Source organism: Falco rusticolus, chromosome 1, assembly GCF_015220075.1.
Source record: "Falco rusticolus isolate bFalRus1 chromosome 1, bFalRus1.pri, whole genome shotgun sequence".
NCBI classification, from domain to species: Eukaryota; Metazoa; Chordata; class Aves; order Falconiformes; family Falconidae; genus Falco; species Falco rusticolus.
In genome coordinates, this window is record NC_051187.1 from 21,251,900 (window position 1) to 21,265,891 (window position 13,992).

Here is a 13,992-nt window from a genome sequence, read left to right on the forward strand (position 1 = left end):
TCCTGACTTGAGAGCAAGATCCTTATTGAATGGAAATAAATTTGCCCAAAGCAATGATGAGCGAAGTATTTTCTGAACTGGTATTGCTGAGACTTTGTGTCTTTGCTTTGACCAGGGCGTGATCACGTAATCTTCTCTCTGAGCTTATTTAGGCAAAGCTCCTCTAAACAGCTTTGTTTCTTTTTGAAACTTTTTGATGCACCCGAAAAATACTGAAAAAAAATAGAAGTTTGATCAATTTTTTACTGGCAGAAAAACAAAACTGTGATTTGAAAAGTGAGTAGTGCAAATACTTGTTTGGATTTTTGTATCTTGCTGCAATACTGGGTTTAGTATTGAGCTTGCAGTGAGAGAGGTCTCTTGTTTCTTCTACATGTAACATGGCTTATGAAACTCTAGATCCTCTGCACCTGTATCTTCTACATGTGCAAATGCAATGCACTCTGTAAAATGGAGTTTGAGCTGCCTGTCCTGTAGACACCTGTATTCTTATCTAGGATTGCCAGCACAGACGCAGGAGTATTTTTGGAAGCGAGTTGTGGTGTCAGGGCTGGCTCTAGTGCTCTGCTCTGGATGAAGCGCAGCCCTTTCAGGGATGAGGAGGAAAAAGGCTGGGCTAATCAAGCAAGTACAGGAAAAGATATGGAGCTTTTCTCTAATCCAGTTTTCATTCTCTTCCAGGTCTTGGTTCATTTCTCTCTTCCTGTGGAGAAGGAAGCTTCTATGGGGAATATGTACCTACAAGTATAGTTATGGTGGGGTTTTTTTCTTAATGGGAGAAGCCACATTGTTTCTGTTAAGGAAGCAAGGAAAGCAACTGGGTTGCTAATGCATTAATTTTTTAAGTGTCTAGATGAGTTGTGAAGGTGGCTTTGATTCACTAAACATTTTTTTAAAAGACTTGCAACATCAAGCTCTGACAGTAATGTATCCGGCAACTCCAGTGCTGCTGTTAATGTTGAAGTAATTGTCTTAAGCAAAAGATCAAAGCATCCTCAATGCATATATGATACATGACTGTGTAGAAGTCACAAATTAGTATGTAAGTCCAAAGGTTGGTTTAATAAAGTTGGTGTTCCCTGAAAAATAATTTCTTGTCTACCTTTAGACCATCATGGCTTCAAGTATACTATCACAGTTAAAAAGCAGATACAGGGGCATGTAGTATAACCCAAATTGGTTTTGTAGCTGTTCTGGAGCAATAAACCTGATAAACAGGTATGTATTTGGCTACTCGGGACAGGAGGGTTAGAAGAAGCAGTCAGTTCTCCAAGCTGGTATGTGCATCAGTCTGCAGGAACACTAATAAAATCTTCCAGGTAACTGTGGAGCCTGTCACCTCTGTGGGCTTAATGCCTGTTAGTCTGATAGGCCTTAAAGAGCAATTTAACATCCAAAAGAGTAATTAACAGCTGTTCAGAACTGTGAGGCTTAGATGTGAGTGGTTCTGTGCAGGTCTCGGAGCTGCTGTGGAGTTGGCCTGACAGGGACAGGGTGTTGTGCAGCTGGTGTGGGGAGGGGAGTGGAGGCTGTTCTGGGGAGGGGAAGAGAGATTAACCCTAGGAGAAGGAGGTGTAGAGGCCCTGCAGCAGCGAGCGTGCAGGCAACTTGGTTGTGCCTTTCAGCAGTCAGTGAATCCTTCTGAGTTAGAATCGTTCAGGTTGGAAAAGACCTTTAAGATCATTGAGTCCAAGTGCAACACAACTGCCAAGCTGACCACTAAACCATGTCCTAAGTGCCACATCTACATGACTTTTAACTACCTCCTGGGACAGTGACTCAACTGCTTCCCTGGGCAGGCTGTTCCAATGCTTGACATCCCTTTCCATGAAGAAATTTTTCCTAATATCCAATCTAAATTGCTCCTGGTGCACTTGAGGCCGTTTCCCCTCATTCGTATTAGAGGGGAGGGTGGTGCAGAACTTGCCCAGGAGCTCTGCAGTGCTGCTGGGTGAGTCAGCACCGGTCAGTCTTCTGGCCCAGATCTGCCCAGCTTCTCACAGAGCAGCAGACAGGTAATTTGGAAAGCATAGGAAGGATAAAAGGAAAATAAACCTTTCCTGAAATGAATCATCAGATCCTTCAGCCCTTATTTAAATGAGTGGTTGCCCTCGAGGCCACAGGACAACTGGCCCCAAGCTGTCTAATCAGACAGGTTATTGTAAGACTGTGCAGCAGCAGCAGAGCATCTTCAGATGCTGGTTCTTCACAGAGATGATGATCTCTGTGGGTGAAGCAAAAGTGATGTAGCAAGTGATGCGAATTAACATCCAGCCCAAAGCCAGCTATGTTAAAAGTGATCTGAAATCTCAGAAAACCTCACGCCTTGATGTGGTTTCTTTTCCAGTAAGATGTGTGTGCTCTTACTGGCTTTCTAAAGGAAGAGAGATGTCTTTATGGATCCTGTAACTACTGGAGAAAGGAGAAATGAGATCTTTTTTATTACTATTCCATAGCGGCACAGGTAGAAAGATCAGGAAATAGTATAGGGATAATAAGTGTTGGGGAATCTCAGTAGGCGTTTCCTAGAGCATCTCTGGGAGGATGCAAATTATGGTATTTTTTCCACATTATTCAATAACCTTGCTGTCTTGCTTACAGGTGAGGGAGGATATTAGAGATTTTTATCTTCTGAAGCAGAGCTAAAGCGGGGGAAAAATGAGATGACTGGTTCAGTGGATTAAATGTTAGAACATATCTCTTCATCTGGAAAGACCTTGCACTTGGTGCAACAAACTTTACTCTTTGTATTCTATAAGCAATGTCACTGTGATGTCTGCTGCTCCCTAGAGCCAAGTCAAGAAAAAAACTTGTATCATGAAAAATCAGGTGTCAAGCAAGAACCTGCCATCATGTCATGCATGCTTTCTTTCCTCCTCTGTTCAAGGAAAGGATGCTTTGTTATGATACTGATGTGCTACGTGTTTGGGACTGAAATAACTGCAATATAGTACTTCAACACAGACATTAAAGATTCTAAGCCTACAAAATACTAATCTCATATCCACTATCCTCTGCAAAGATGAAAGCAGCTTTAGTCTAGTCTCCCTCAGGTCAATAGAGCCCCTAGAGGGGCTAACTGTTTCTCCAATAACCAGAAAATAATTAAGTTAATTTCTCAATCAAGAAAGAATTTTGCTTTATGGAAGCAAATAACAACAGATACAAAGACTTTTTTTAACAAAACCCAGCTCTCATAGTTTGGCACAGTTGCTGCTTTAATCTGGTTTGGCATTTTTCTCCCTCATGTGGAAAATGTAAAGCCCCTCTAGTACTCTTGTTTGTACACATCACCTCTTGCTCCTCTAAATAGTCAAAAGTCTTAATTTAGAATGGTTGAAGGGAATTAGGGGTGTGACGTTCTCAGTTCAAAGGTGAGTACCCTGAAAACGCAGGGAGACTGAAGAACAGCACAGTCAGAGCACAGGTTTAAGCCTGTCTCTGACAAGCATTAGTGCCAGAGCTTGCCCGGGCAGTGCGAGCACCTGGGAAGCTGGTAAGGGAGGAATAACGCTTAGAAAATTTTCCCTACCTCTTTAAATTTTCTGGCTTATGCCCTTGAGCAGGACTTTTACCAGCAATGGTCTTTGATCCTCACGTCTGCATTCTTATCCAAACCAATGTTTCTTCCCTTTTTATTGGTCTTTGAAGGCATTTCTGTGCTAGCTGACAGCTTGTGCCTGTCTGATCCCTCTGAAACTGTCACAGGATGTTTGAACAGCTAATAAACAAAGGGGAGAGTCTTACCGGAATTCACAGAGGCAGCAAAACTCTGATGTACCACAAAGTTCAAAGGAGCTTTAGAGCTCACCGATGAGCTGCAGTGATCGATTATGTTCTATGGGACATAAGAAGGGGCGAATTTAGGCTCACTGCTACCCAGTCACCAGCCTCAGAGATGTGTCCCTGAATGCCTGGGGCAGGCCTTTCAGCCCTCAGGAGAGTACAGTTTGACAAGGTGCTGCAGCTCTGTGGCGTAGCCCGTGATGGGGCAGCGCTGGTGAGTCTTCACGTAACTGTACACACAGCGGTAGCAAAATACAAAGCCAGACGTGGACAGGGCCGTGGCATTAACGCGAATTTTGCGGCACAGAGGGCACACAGTCTTCAGTTTGGGTAGGAGAGCTGAGCTGGCCCCGTTGTTGAGGTGCACAGGGGGTGGAGGAGTTGGGAGTGCTGTCAGAGATTTGATTGTCTCTTGGTTTTCTGAGGAGTACCACCAGTCCAGGAACTGGAGGAAGAACACACCGATGGACAGCCCAGTGGACAGGGAGAAGGCAAAGCCACCCAAGGCTTTCCTCACTGCTGACTGCACTTGTATTTTGATGCTGTAGCAGAGAGAGAAGGTATGGAGAAATTGTTACTACTGCACATTTGTCCACCTGCAAAACACGGCAAAAAGGACTAGGGGAGTAAGTCACTGCTTTATACAGCCTCTTGATGCTAAGTTGGTTAATGTATCCCATGTTTGTAATGAGGCATTTGCTAGGATGTTTCTCTCAGATTTTTTTTTTTTTTTTTTTTTTTTAAGAAAGCTAAGTCCTGTTTTGTTCAGAATTCTAAACTGGAAGAGTTTGGATTGAGGGGACCTGGACCACAGAGTGTTTCACTCATGGATCACCATTTTACAGGACACTAAGCATGGGCAAGGCCAGCTGCTGCTCAGAAAGATCAAAGAGGTTTTGAAACAAAGTTTCAGTCCTTTTAGCAATATTGTTGCAGTTTACTTTCCTTGTTAGAAAAGTGCAGGTGAAGATTGAACAGGATAAAGGCCGGAGTGCAAAAAAAGACCCCCACGCATTTCATTACCACAAAATCTCGTGAAGCTAATCCCTGCTGCTTGTTTCCTTATTTACAGTGGCAATATACCCTTTTTGAGCACACTGTGCCAGAGGTGAACCTCACCTTGAAGAGTTTCTGGAGAACAAGATGGTTTTACTTGCAGCATGACCTCTACATTAACATACCCACAGAACCCCCCTAGAGAGCAGCAGCTAAGCCATGTTCTGACATACCTGTGTGTTTGACTTGAAGGGGCTCCGGCCAGCTTCTTCTCCAGGGCCTGGATATCCTCTGCAGTCAGTCTGACCAGGCGAACACCAGCCAGACGCAGCATGGGTGAATGATGCTGAGCTTTCCCAAGGATATAGCACAACTGCTGGATAAGAAACCAACCCTCCCAGGTCATGTTTACAAAGGGGTAGGCAGCTAGAAAGGCTGTGTAAAAGCGCTTCCAGGATGACGATGGAGGGTGGATGGAGTACTCATCCTCTTCCCTCAGGCTGGACACCAGTTTCTCTAGCTTTCCTTTTAGGTAAGGAACAAGAACCAGCAAGAGGAGAGACTTCCAGTGCTGCTTCTTTGGCAGGCCAGCAGAGGCCAGAGGCTGCTGTCTGTGACCTGCTATTGGTATCCTCTTTAAGCTATAGAAGTTTTCGGAAAAGGAGGCGCTGCACCTGGCCAGATAGTGCTGCTGGAGCAGCAAATCCACAACGACGTAGATCTCATCAAACCAGCGCCAGAGGAAGCCGTATCGGCCAGGATTAGCTTCAGCAAGCACCTACCGAGAGGGACACAAAAGGGAAGGTGAAAGTGGAGCGATGCGCTAAATTAAAGCAGCTACAAATCATGGCTCCAGTCCCTAACGCAAGCTGGGTGGGTAAAAACTGTTATGCTAGCTTGGGAGTGCAGCCGAAGGTAAACCCTGGCGGGGCAGAGCGCGGGGCAGAGCTCAGGGCAGAGCTGCGCAGCCCCTCCAGGGCCCTTCTCCACAGCAGATACCTCACAGACTGTTCACCCTCAGGCCACGGCCCGGTGCCCCGCGGCCTGCAGGGAGGAGGCCGCCAGCCCCCCCTCCCCCGGGCCTGCGGCCTACCCTCGCCCGTACCTTCACCAGGTGCTGCAGGGCGGGTTTCACGGCGGCCATCAGGCTGTCCTGGGCCACCGCCTCGAAGATGGAGGGCCGGTCGTCACCGGCCGAGGCGGCCGTGAGGTGGGCGCCCAGCTCCGCCATGGCGCCGCCTGCGCCCCGCCGCCAGGGGGCACCCCCGCGCCGCAGGGCACCCGCCTAGGCGCAGCGGAGCACCACCCCCTCCCCGGAAGCGCGGCGCGGAACGGCGCTCTGTCTCCTCCTGCGCCCCTCTATGGTGGCAGGGGCGCGGCCGCTCTAGGCGGGGGGAGGGTTTATTCTCGCTCCTCGCGAGTCCTCCTGGCCCCTCCGTTCCGCTTCCGGTTCCGCCGCCGCCCCCACAGCGGTGTGTCCGTCCCGCCGCCGTGAGTGGGGCCGGGGGAGGGGTCGCGGGGTGAGGGGGATGTGGCACTGGTGGGGCGCTGGGGTCTGGTGGGGAGGGGCACCGCTGGGGAGCTGGGAGGGGCTGGGCGTCGTTGGGAGGGAGTACTGGGAGGAGGCGAGGGGCACTGGTGAGGCCTGAGTGGGGGACTGAGGAGGGGGAACGGGATAGAGTGGGGGAGGGTCGCTGGTGGGGGGTCCGTGGGAGGGGTAGTGGGGTAGGGTGGAGCGGGGCACTGGGGAGACTGGGCGGGTGGGTGCAGAGGTCCTGGGAGGGGTGAGGGTGAGGGGTGTGGGCGCTGGAGGCGGGGGCTGGGCCCTGGGGGCACTGGGCCCTGGGAGGAGGCGCTGGTTGGGGGGCGGGTGCTGGGGGTGGGCAGGGCTGGGGCTTGGTGGGACTGGGAGGGCGAGGTGGGATGGGAATGGGCAGAAAAAGCTACTGGGATACTGGTGGGACTAGGCAGGGATGAGTGCTGGGGTGCAGAGGGGGACTGGGCAGGCACTGGGGGGGCTTCTGGGGCTGGGAACGCTGAGGAGGGGAGCTGGGGTTGGGAGATGCTCCTGGAACTTGGGAGCTACTGGGAGAGGTCTGAGGGCTGGTGCTGAGGGGGGAAGGTGGTGGCCAGGGTGCTGAGGGGGCCGGGGATGCCTGGGAGGAGCGTGGGTGGGTGCTGCGGGTGGTGGAGGGGCTGTGAGTCCAGCTGCGGGCTGAAGCTGGAGGCGTGTGGAGCTGGGATGGGGGTCCGAGGGGTGAGGAGGAAGCACAGACAGGGAGTTTGGGGAGGGGGTGGGGAGCACCGAAGTGGGGTTTGCTCCCCAAGGTGGCAATAAATTACCTGCCCCTAGCACACACCGTCAGGGCTGCAGGCTTCTGCAGCTGAGGTGCTGCTTTCCCTTTGCCCGTTCAATTCTTCTGTTTGGTTTCCTGATGCTCTGGCAGCCCTGAGCAGTGCTTGGGCTACTCCAGAGGCTTTTCAGGCAAAATGGGTGCAGATAAGAAGTGGTGGCACCAGCAGGAGTGTAAGCCAGGTTAAACTGGGGAGCACTTCAGAGATTTAGGAGTGCAAGACTGGATTGTTCTGATGCTAGTGAGCTTGGATGGATACTGAGGCCTTAAACCTGCCTCCTTCCTGTTCACAGCTGTGTGAAATTGGTGGTGGGGAGCTGGTCAGGCTGTCGTTGGAGTCGTGTGGGGCAAAGCAGATGTTGGTCAGACACCAGATCCAGTTTTCTGTGTGGTTCTGGGCTGCGAAGGCTTACCTTTGTTGTTACGATGGTTCCTTAGCCTTTTAATTTAATCATATTTTTGATTCAGTCTACATTTAAATGTCAAGTCAATGCTTACAGCATTAAATATTGCCAAAGCTTCTGCAGAAATTCCTCTATTTCATCTCTTCTTGTTTGCTGGGTTTGGAAGAGGAACCTTTTGCTGTCAGCTTGAAGACTTCTTACCTGTTTCCACCTTAACAAGTGCTAGACACAGAACAATAGCGAGGAGGGGAAATCTGATGTAGATTTTCTCCTAAAAATACAAGGCTGTTCATGATGTTGCCATAATTTATCTTGGCTCTCTTCAAACTAGTTCTGTGTACAAGAAGCTGGGATTTTCTTGGGTTATTTAAAACATTGCTATTTGTATTCCTGGGCTATTTTGTTTTCGGCCTTCATCTGGGACTTGCTGTAAATCATGCTGAGTTTGCTTAGTGGATGAGATAACAGTACTGCTAGCAGGCCGTCTCTGAACAATGAGCAAAGCAAGCTCTGACATACATGAAGCAAAAATCTGTGTGCTCATGAGAAAAAGAGCTTTCTCCTGTGTTGGACATGGAATATGGTAGTTTGCTTTTTGACCCAAGTCTTATGTCTATCAAAACAGGTTGTAAAGACATGTGCTGTGCTTAGCCTTGTCTGAGTCTGTTTCTAGGATTCTTCATGTCTCCCAGTATTTGATCTGGTTAGAAAACCAGTGAAATGTCCTCTTTTCGGTTTAAAAATCATCTCTGAAATTCAGCAAGGTTTCTTCCTCTGTGAGGCTTTACGCAACTGGGGTGATATGAGTGGCGTGGGGTTTTTTCTCCTCTGTTTTCTGTATAATCTGCTGCTCTGGTCACTGTTAAAACATATTGGAGTAGCTCAGCTGGTATGACCCAGGTTGGAAAATCCATGTATAATGCAAAAAAATGGCAAGGCAGTGTTCAATGCCTTTTGCATGGCATCATGCCAAATGCTCTTGTAGAGGAAAACATTGAAGTCATCTTTTAAGCTGGGCTCAAATCCGAAAGACTGTCAGCAATAACATTGCAGCTCAACATGGGCTCTGTTTTTAATTATAAAACAAGACCCACAACAGCTGCTGCTTTCAGGATGCTATGATTTTTAAAAAAATGCTTTTTTTTTTTCTGGAAAGATTGCAGTGTTGTGGCTTGTGCGGCTCTCCCCAACCCACTGTCTGTTTTGGAAGGCAGGCAAACCTCTCCTGCAGGAGCAACATGCTTCCAGAGCTGTCCCCAGGCATAGTTTGCTCTCCAGCTTGGCAGAAGCAGAAAGGGATAGTAATCAAACCAAACCCAGTAATTGGGATGAGGCCGTAACCACACAGGCACAGGGCAGCCAGGAGCTCAGAGAAACTGGAGGAAGCAACAGGTTGTTTCTCATCTGGTTGCTTGGCAGTTGGACAAGATTACAGCTGCTCTGCATCGCCGCGCTGTAGAGCACATGGAATGTGGTAGGAATTGTGGCACTGCCCCTCAGCTGCTGCTGGTGGGGATTTGACTTCTAAGTCAAATTGATCTAAATTGATCAATGCGGATAGGGGAAATAAGAATGGTAGTGGTGTTGGGGTTGGTTAAGGGATGAGGAAGGAAAAGTGTTAAGGAACAGCAAAGCTGGTTGCACTACCGGACGGTGTCTTGGAGTTCAAAGCTAAGCTCATCTCTTTTTTTGCTGAGCCAGCAAGACCTTCAAGGTTTAGGCAAGATGGGCAGTATTTAGGGAACAAATGACTTGCTGCTTTGCTGGCAGCATTTCAGGTTATGGAAATATATACAAGAGAAGGGGAATTGGGCAAAAAAATAGGAAAAGGAGCAGATGTGGGAAAACCCTTTTTGGGGATTGTTTTAGGGTCATACATTCTTAGCAGTGATGCAGACTGTTTCATCAATAACAGTGAAACTGCCCACTCCAATCGTTGGTTTTCAGCCAGTACTTGAAAATTGTTTCAGTCACGTTTGTCACAGAGCTGGCAATTGTAAGAATAAAATGATGGATATCCACATATGTTTGGGCAATCCCTGTATTCTGAAGTATTAATAATTTGGTTCCATGGAGCAGAAAAAGTGCTGTTGAGACCATTCTCACAGCTCTATGTACTTGCTGGCCCAGCAGCGTTTTTCTGTCCTGTACACAAAAATGCAGTGCAACACTGAAATAATAAGCTTGTGTGTGTGTTAGAGGTGGGATGTCAGATCTTGGCAGAGAAAGATTTCAATTTCAAGCTTGAAAGAACTGGAAAAGTGATGGCTTTTCTTTAAAAAACAACAACAACAACAACCAAACAAAACAACAACAACAGAAACAAACTGCTTTGCATCTCCTGGGAGCAAAAGAAGGGAAAGAAGTGAAAGGGCCTCAGGGTGGGTATTGCAAGGAGGGATAATTGTTCTTTCCATCAAGATGCAGCACAGGAAGGTATCATTAGGGGGAGTCGACAGTTTCCTTTGTCTGAAACATGGACTTCTTGCTTCCAGTCGAGATGTAAGATGTGCAGTTCTTTTTTTGGAAAAAGACATTGTGTACCCAGGGGAAAGGCAGCTGCGGAACATGCCAAGATCTGCTGTTCGGAAAGAGTTAAAAAACTGCCTTTTCCCTTTGGAGACCAAATGTTTAAAAAGCTGGGCTGAGCACCACTGCTTTTTCCCAGCCTGTCTGCCTCGGGCTGTTGTGTTTTCACTATCATTGTTCATCTGAGCCCTTTAATTCCCTGGGTTTGCCAAGTAATACCAGCAGCAGGTGCAGAATGAAGATTGTGAAACTTGTGCCTGTGGTTATAAAGCATTTGCTTCTTCCCTTACGTTGTGCACTCACCAACCATCCTTCCTCCGAGTTCCTGCCTTGCAGACTGGGTGTTTTCAGCTCTGAATGCTGTGTGACTACTTGCTCTTTTTTTATTATTTTTCTCAGGTGTTTTAAGGAACTGGAACCATGACGGACTCCAAATACTTCACAACCAATAAAAAAGGTTAGTGTTAAGCTGGTGCAGTGGATTGGAGGTGGTGGGTGGCTATTTTTACATAGCTTTTTTAACTGCATGCAGAAGAACTTGTGCTTTTCTGTTAGCTCTGTCCCTGTTTCACATCTTAATCATCCGGGGAGAAACTTCCAAAGTAGGTCACATGGTGACAAAAGACAAAACGGATGTATTACATGGTTATACGATGCACAAAATGACCCAAATTGCTCCTTTTTCAAGGATCAGAGAACAATACATTGGGATTTGACTGCAGATTTTTGAGATTGCAATTGAGAAAAGTTTTTCTTATGGGCTAACAAGTTCAGGACTGAGGATGGTTGTTCCATTGGGCATCACAGGATTAAGTTGACTGAAAGACATATAATATTTAAAGTATAAGTGTATTATCTCTATATCAAGCTGTTGCAAAGATAATGGGGTTTCCTATTGCTGTTTCCTCCAAAGCTGCAGTGCTCTGTTTGACTTGCCCTTGGCTTGACGGTAGGTGTGGTGGTCACCTCACCTCAGGACAAACTGGTGCCCTTAAAAATGGGAAGACTGGGAAGGATCTCTAGGGACGTTTTACCCATTCACGTGCTGCAGAGCAGAACTTGTTCTGCTGAAACTGTCCCAGGCAGATTTTAATTTCTACCCTGTTCTTAAACAAAACCCTGATGCTGACTGCAATTTAAGCCTGGTGTTGCTCATCCTTCTCCAGTAGATGTGGAAAATGGTTCATATTAACTTCTCCTTTTCAGAGGGGCTGGATGTTTCTGATTAATGCTTGCTAATAAAAAAATAGAGTGTTGATCTATTTAAATTCCTGTTTATGTTGGGTGAGGGAACTGGGGGTGTTTAGCCTGGAGAAAAGGGAGGCTCAGGGGAGACCTGATCGTTTTCTGTAACTACCTGCAAGGGGGCTGTAGCAAAGTGGGTGCCAGTCTCTTCTCCCAAGTAACAAGTGATAGACAAGAGGAAACAGCCTCAAGTTGCACGAGGGGAAGCTTAGACTGGATATTAGGAAAAACTTCTTCACTGAAAGGGTTGTCAAGCCTTGGAACAGGCTGCTTGGGGAATTGGTTGAGTCACCATCCCAGGAGCTATTTAAAAGATGTGTAGATGTGGTGCTTAGGGACATGGTTTAATGGTGGACTTGGCAGTGCTGGGGTTGCAGTTGGACTGGATGATTTTAAAGGTCTTTTCCAACGAAAATTCTATGATTCCACGTCTCATGAAGCTTCAGAGTGAGCTCCTAAAGTCAGCAAATGCAGTTCACATCTTTCTAAGGAGCTCTGTCAGTAAGTTCAGTCCTAAAGGCAAATTTTTCTGGGGTGGCTGCAAGAGGCCAGCCTGCACTGTCTCAGCTCGAGCGAGCACGCTGCTGCTGGCTCAGCCCTGCACCGTGGCATGGTCTCTCTGTGAGTAATGTGAGCATCTCTTTCTTAGGCAGGACGTGTGATGAGTGGTCACTGCACTGTGTTCTTCAGAACAGTAACTTCTTTTTTGAAGTACTTGTTGGTCTTTGTGTCAGGCTCTTTAGTAATGGATGCTGCTGATCTGCCAAAGTGGTGTGTAGGAATCAAAGGTTAAGGGCTAGAATGTATTTTGTCAGAGATGTTTTGATATTTGTGATGTGCCCTTAGCCTGTTGCTTCCAGTGGGAATACTGCTCCCTGTTGTTCCTGGGGGAAGGCTGTCTGTCAGTCAGGAGCATTATCCTCACACCGCTTGCTGTCTGGAACAAGCCTGATAAACAGTCTTTTGCACATGTTGCTTTATTTTGCAAACTTGCTTTGCCACTTTTGTGATCAAACCTGAACTGACTTTCCAAGCAGTAATATCTAGAATTATCTGGTAATATCTAGTGTCATGGAACAGGCTGCTTTGACAGCCTTGGAATTGAGGTGACAGCAGTGTTACACGCTGCTTTTGTTAATAGTAGCTCCATCTTTCTGTCTTGGAAGGAATTTATTCCACTGGACTAAATTTATGCTTTCCTGTTTCTACTGCTGTGTATCGTGGCATTTGGGCTGTACTACAGTCTGCTGTTTTCTCATTGCATTTGCAGGAGCCAGGCAGTGATGAGCGAAAGTTTAAAAAGTCTGGGCAAAATTCCTAGCTTAGTTAGTTTTTTCTTGCAGGCACGAATCTGGCAGCTCCAAGTATCTTTTCATCCTAGTTATATAATAGTTGCCTCTGAGAAACAGATGCTACAGTGATGTGATTTAATGTTCTAGAAGTGGGAGAGCTGCAACATGCAGCATGATTCTTGTTAACAGCTTATTCATTAGCAAGGTATAGCCCATAACGTTCTCTGGAATGTTGCAGCTTTGCTTCTCATTGAACCATGCTCTCCATAAGGTCTGACGGCTTCCACATGCTGCTGTACTGCTTTTATGGGAACAACAGGGCTGGGCAAGTAAAAAGTCACTCTTGTACTGTCCCTAAAGCGACACCCTTTTATTCTCCCAAGAGACTCAACCTGTTTTGTCTTGTGCCAGGAGAGATTTTTGAACTGAAGGCTGAACTCAATAATGAAAAGAAAGAGAAGAGGAAAGAAGCAGTAAAGAAAGTTATTGCAGCCATGACCGTGGGGAAGGATGTCAGGTAAAAGCAACTTTTCTTGCACCTGTAGCAGCTCTGGGTGTCCTAGGGCTTGGTTGGGTGTGGTGGCACACACCTTGGTGTGGCTGGGTGGTGAGGCTGGCTCTGTCCTTGCCTGTGCTGTGCTTGAGTCACAGGTTTCTCAGGCTCCTTCCTGTTACTGAAAGCAAAAGAAACAACTGTTTCAGTGCTGGTTTAGCTAGGTGCCAGTAGCCTTTTTTATTTAAGAACCCATCCAGAATTCAACCATTTTGTATGTCACTCTAGATGATGATTTCTCACTACTTGCTAGCCTGGGTATTAGTGTTAGAAAGGTAATACCAAATGTTTTTCTTAGCCTTACTTGTCATAGCATAAATTTAAGCTACGTTTTAAAATACGTGATTTTTAAATTGAACCTTTGCCTCATAGTGACTAAAAGACACAGGTGTTTACCTTCTGGAACACTGTCCCACATACTTTTTCTGTCTTTGAGGCAACCAGAAAAACTTGCTCGAGTGAATGCTTTCTTCCTTCCAGCTTCTCCTGTTACTGGAATCTACCATAAAGTCGCAATACTCCTGGGTTCATGGCAGTGTGGTCTGTTGCTCCAGAAATTAATATGAGCTTGCAAATTTAACATCACGGCTACATGGTAGAACAAAGGAACAGATAAACTGGAAGGAATTAAAAATAATCTTGGCCAACAGCACTTGCCCTTCACCTTTAGATCGCTACAGCATACCTGAGAGCCGCAGATATCTTTGTCTAACTTCCTGTGTTCTTCTGCAGTGCTGTTTACATATTGCTGCTTGATGTTTGAGTGAAACTCAGCTTGTTGGCATTTAAGCTCCTAATAGCTCTAGAGTTTACTAGTCAGAAATTTGGCAGCT

At 46.9% G+C, this 13,992-nt stretch overlaps 2 protein-coding genes and 1 non-coding gene across 5 annotated transcripts in view; 2 read left to right on the forward strand and 1 right to left on the reverse strand.

Moving 5' to 3' along the window:
• The first annotated feature begins 48 nt into the window (after positions 1-48).
• LOC119142570 lies at positions 49-146 on the forward strand. The gene has a single exon (XR_005102329.1). It is a non-coding gene; the product is annotated as a Z30 small nucleolar RNA (small nucleolar RNA).
• A 741-nt stretch (positions 147-887) lies between these two features.
• PEX12 (peroxisomal biogenesis factor 12) lies at positions 888-6,046 on the reverse strand. The gene is made up of 3 exons (XM_037374999.1): positions 5,888-6,046; positions 5,016-5,560; positions 888-4,328 (listed from the first exon to the last, which is right to left on the reverse strand). Exons 1-3 carry the CDS (start codon positions 6,011-6,013, stop codon positions 3,929-3,931), a joined length of 1,071 nt encoding a protein of 356 aa, XP_037230896.1. The 5' UTR covers positions 6,014-6,046; the 3' UTR covers positions 888-3,928.
• Positions 5,637-13,992, forward strand: part of AP2B1 (adaptor related protein complex 2 subunit beta 1) — an 81,118-nt gene continuing 72,762 nt past the window's right edge. For 2 of the 3 annotated variants that reach the window (XM_037374993.1, XM_037374995.1), the window contains exons 1-3: positions 6,166-6,273; positions 10,469-10,526; positions 13,018-13,123. In XM_037374993.1, coding sequence (XP_037230890.1) covers positions 10,490-10,526; positions 13,018-13,123 — 143 coding nt within the window. In that variant the 5' untranslated portion in view covers positions 6,166-6,273; positions 10,469-10,489. Of the gene's footprint in view, positions 5,656-6,165; positions 6,274-10,468; positions 10,527-13,017; positions 13,124-13,992 lie in introns of those variants that run through there. The other variant, XM_037374994.1, reaches the window with a different exon arrangement.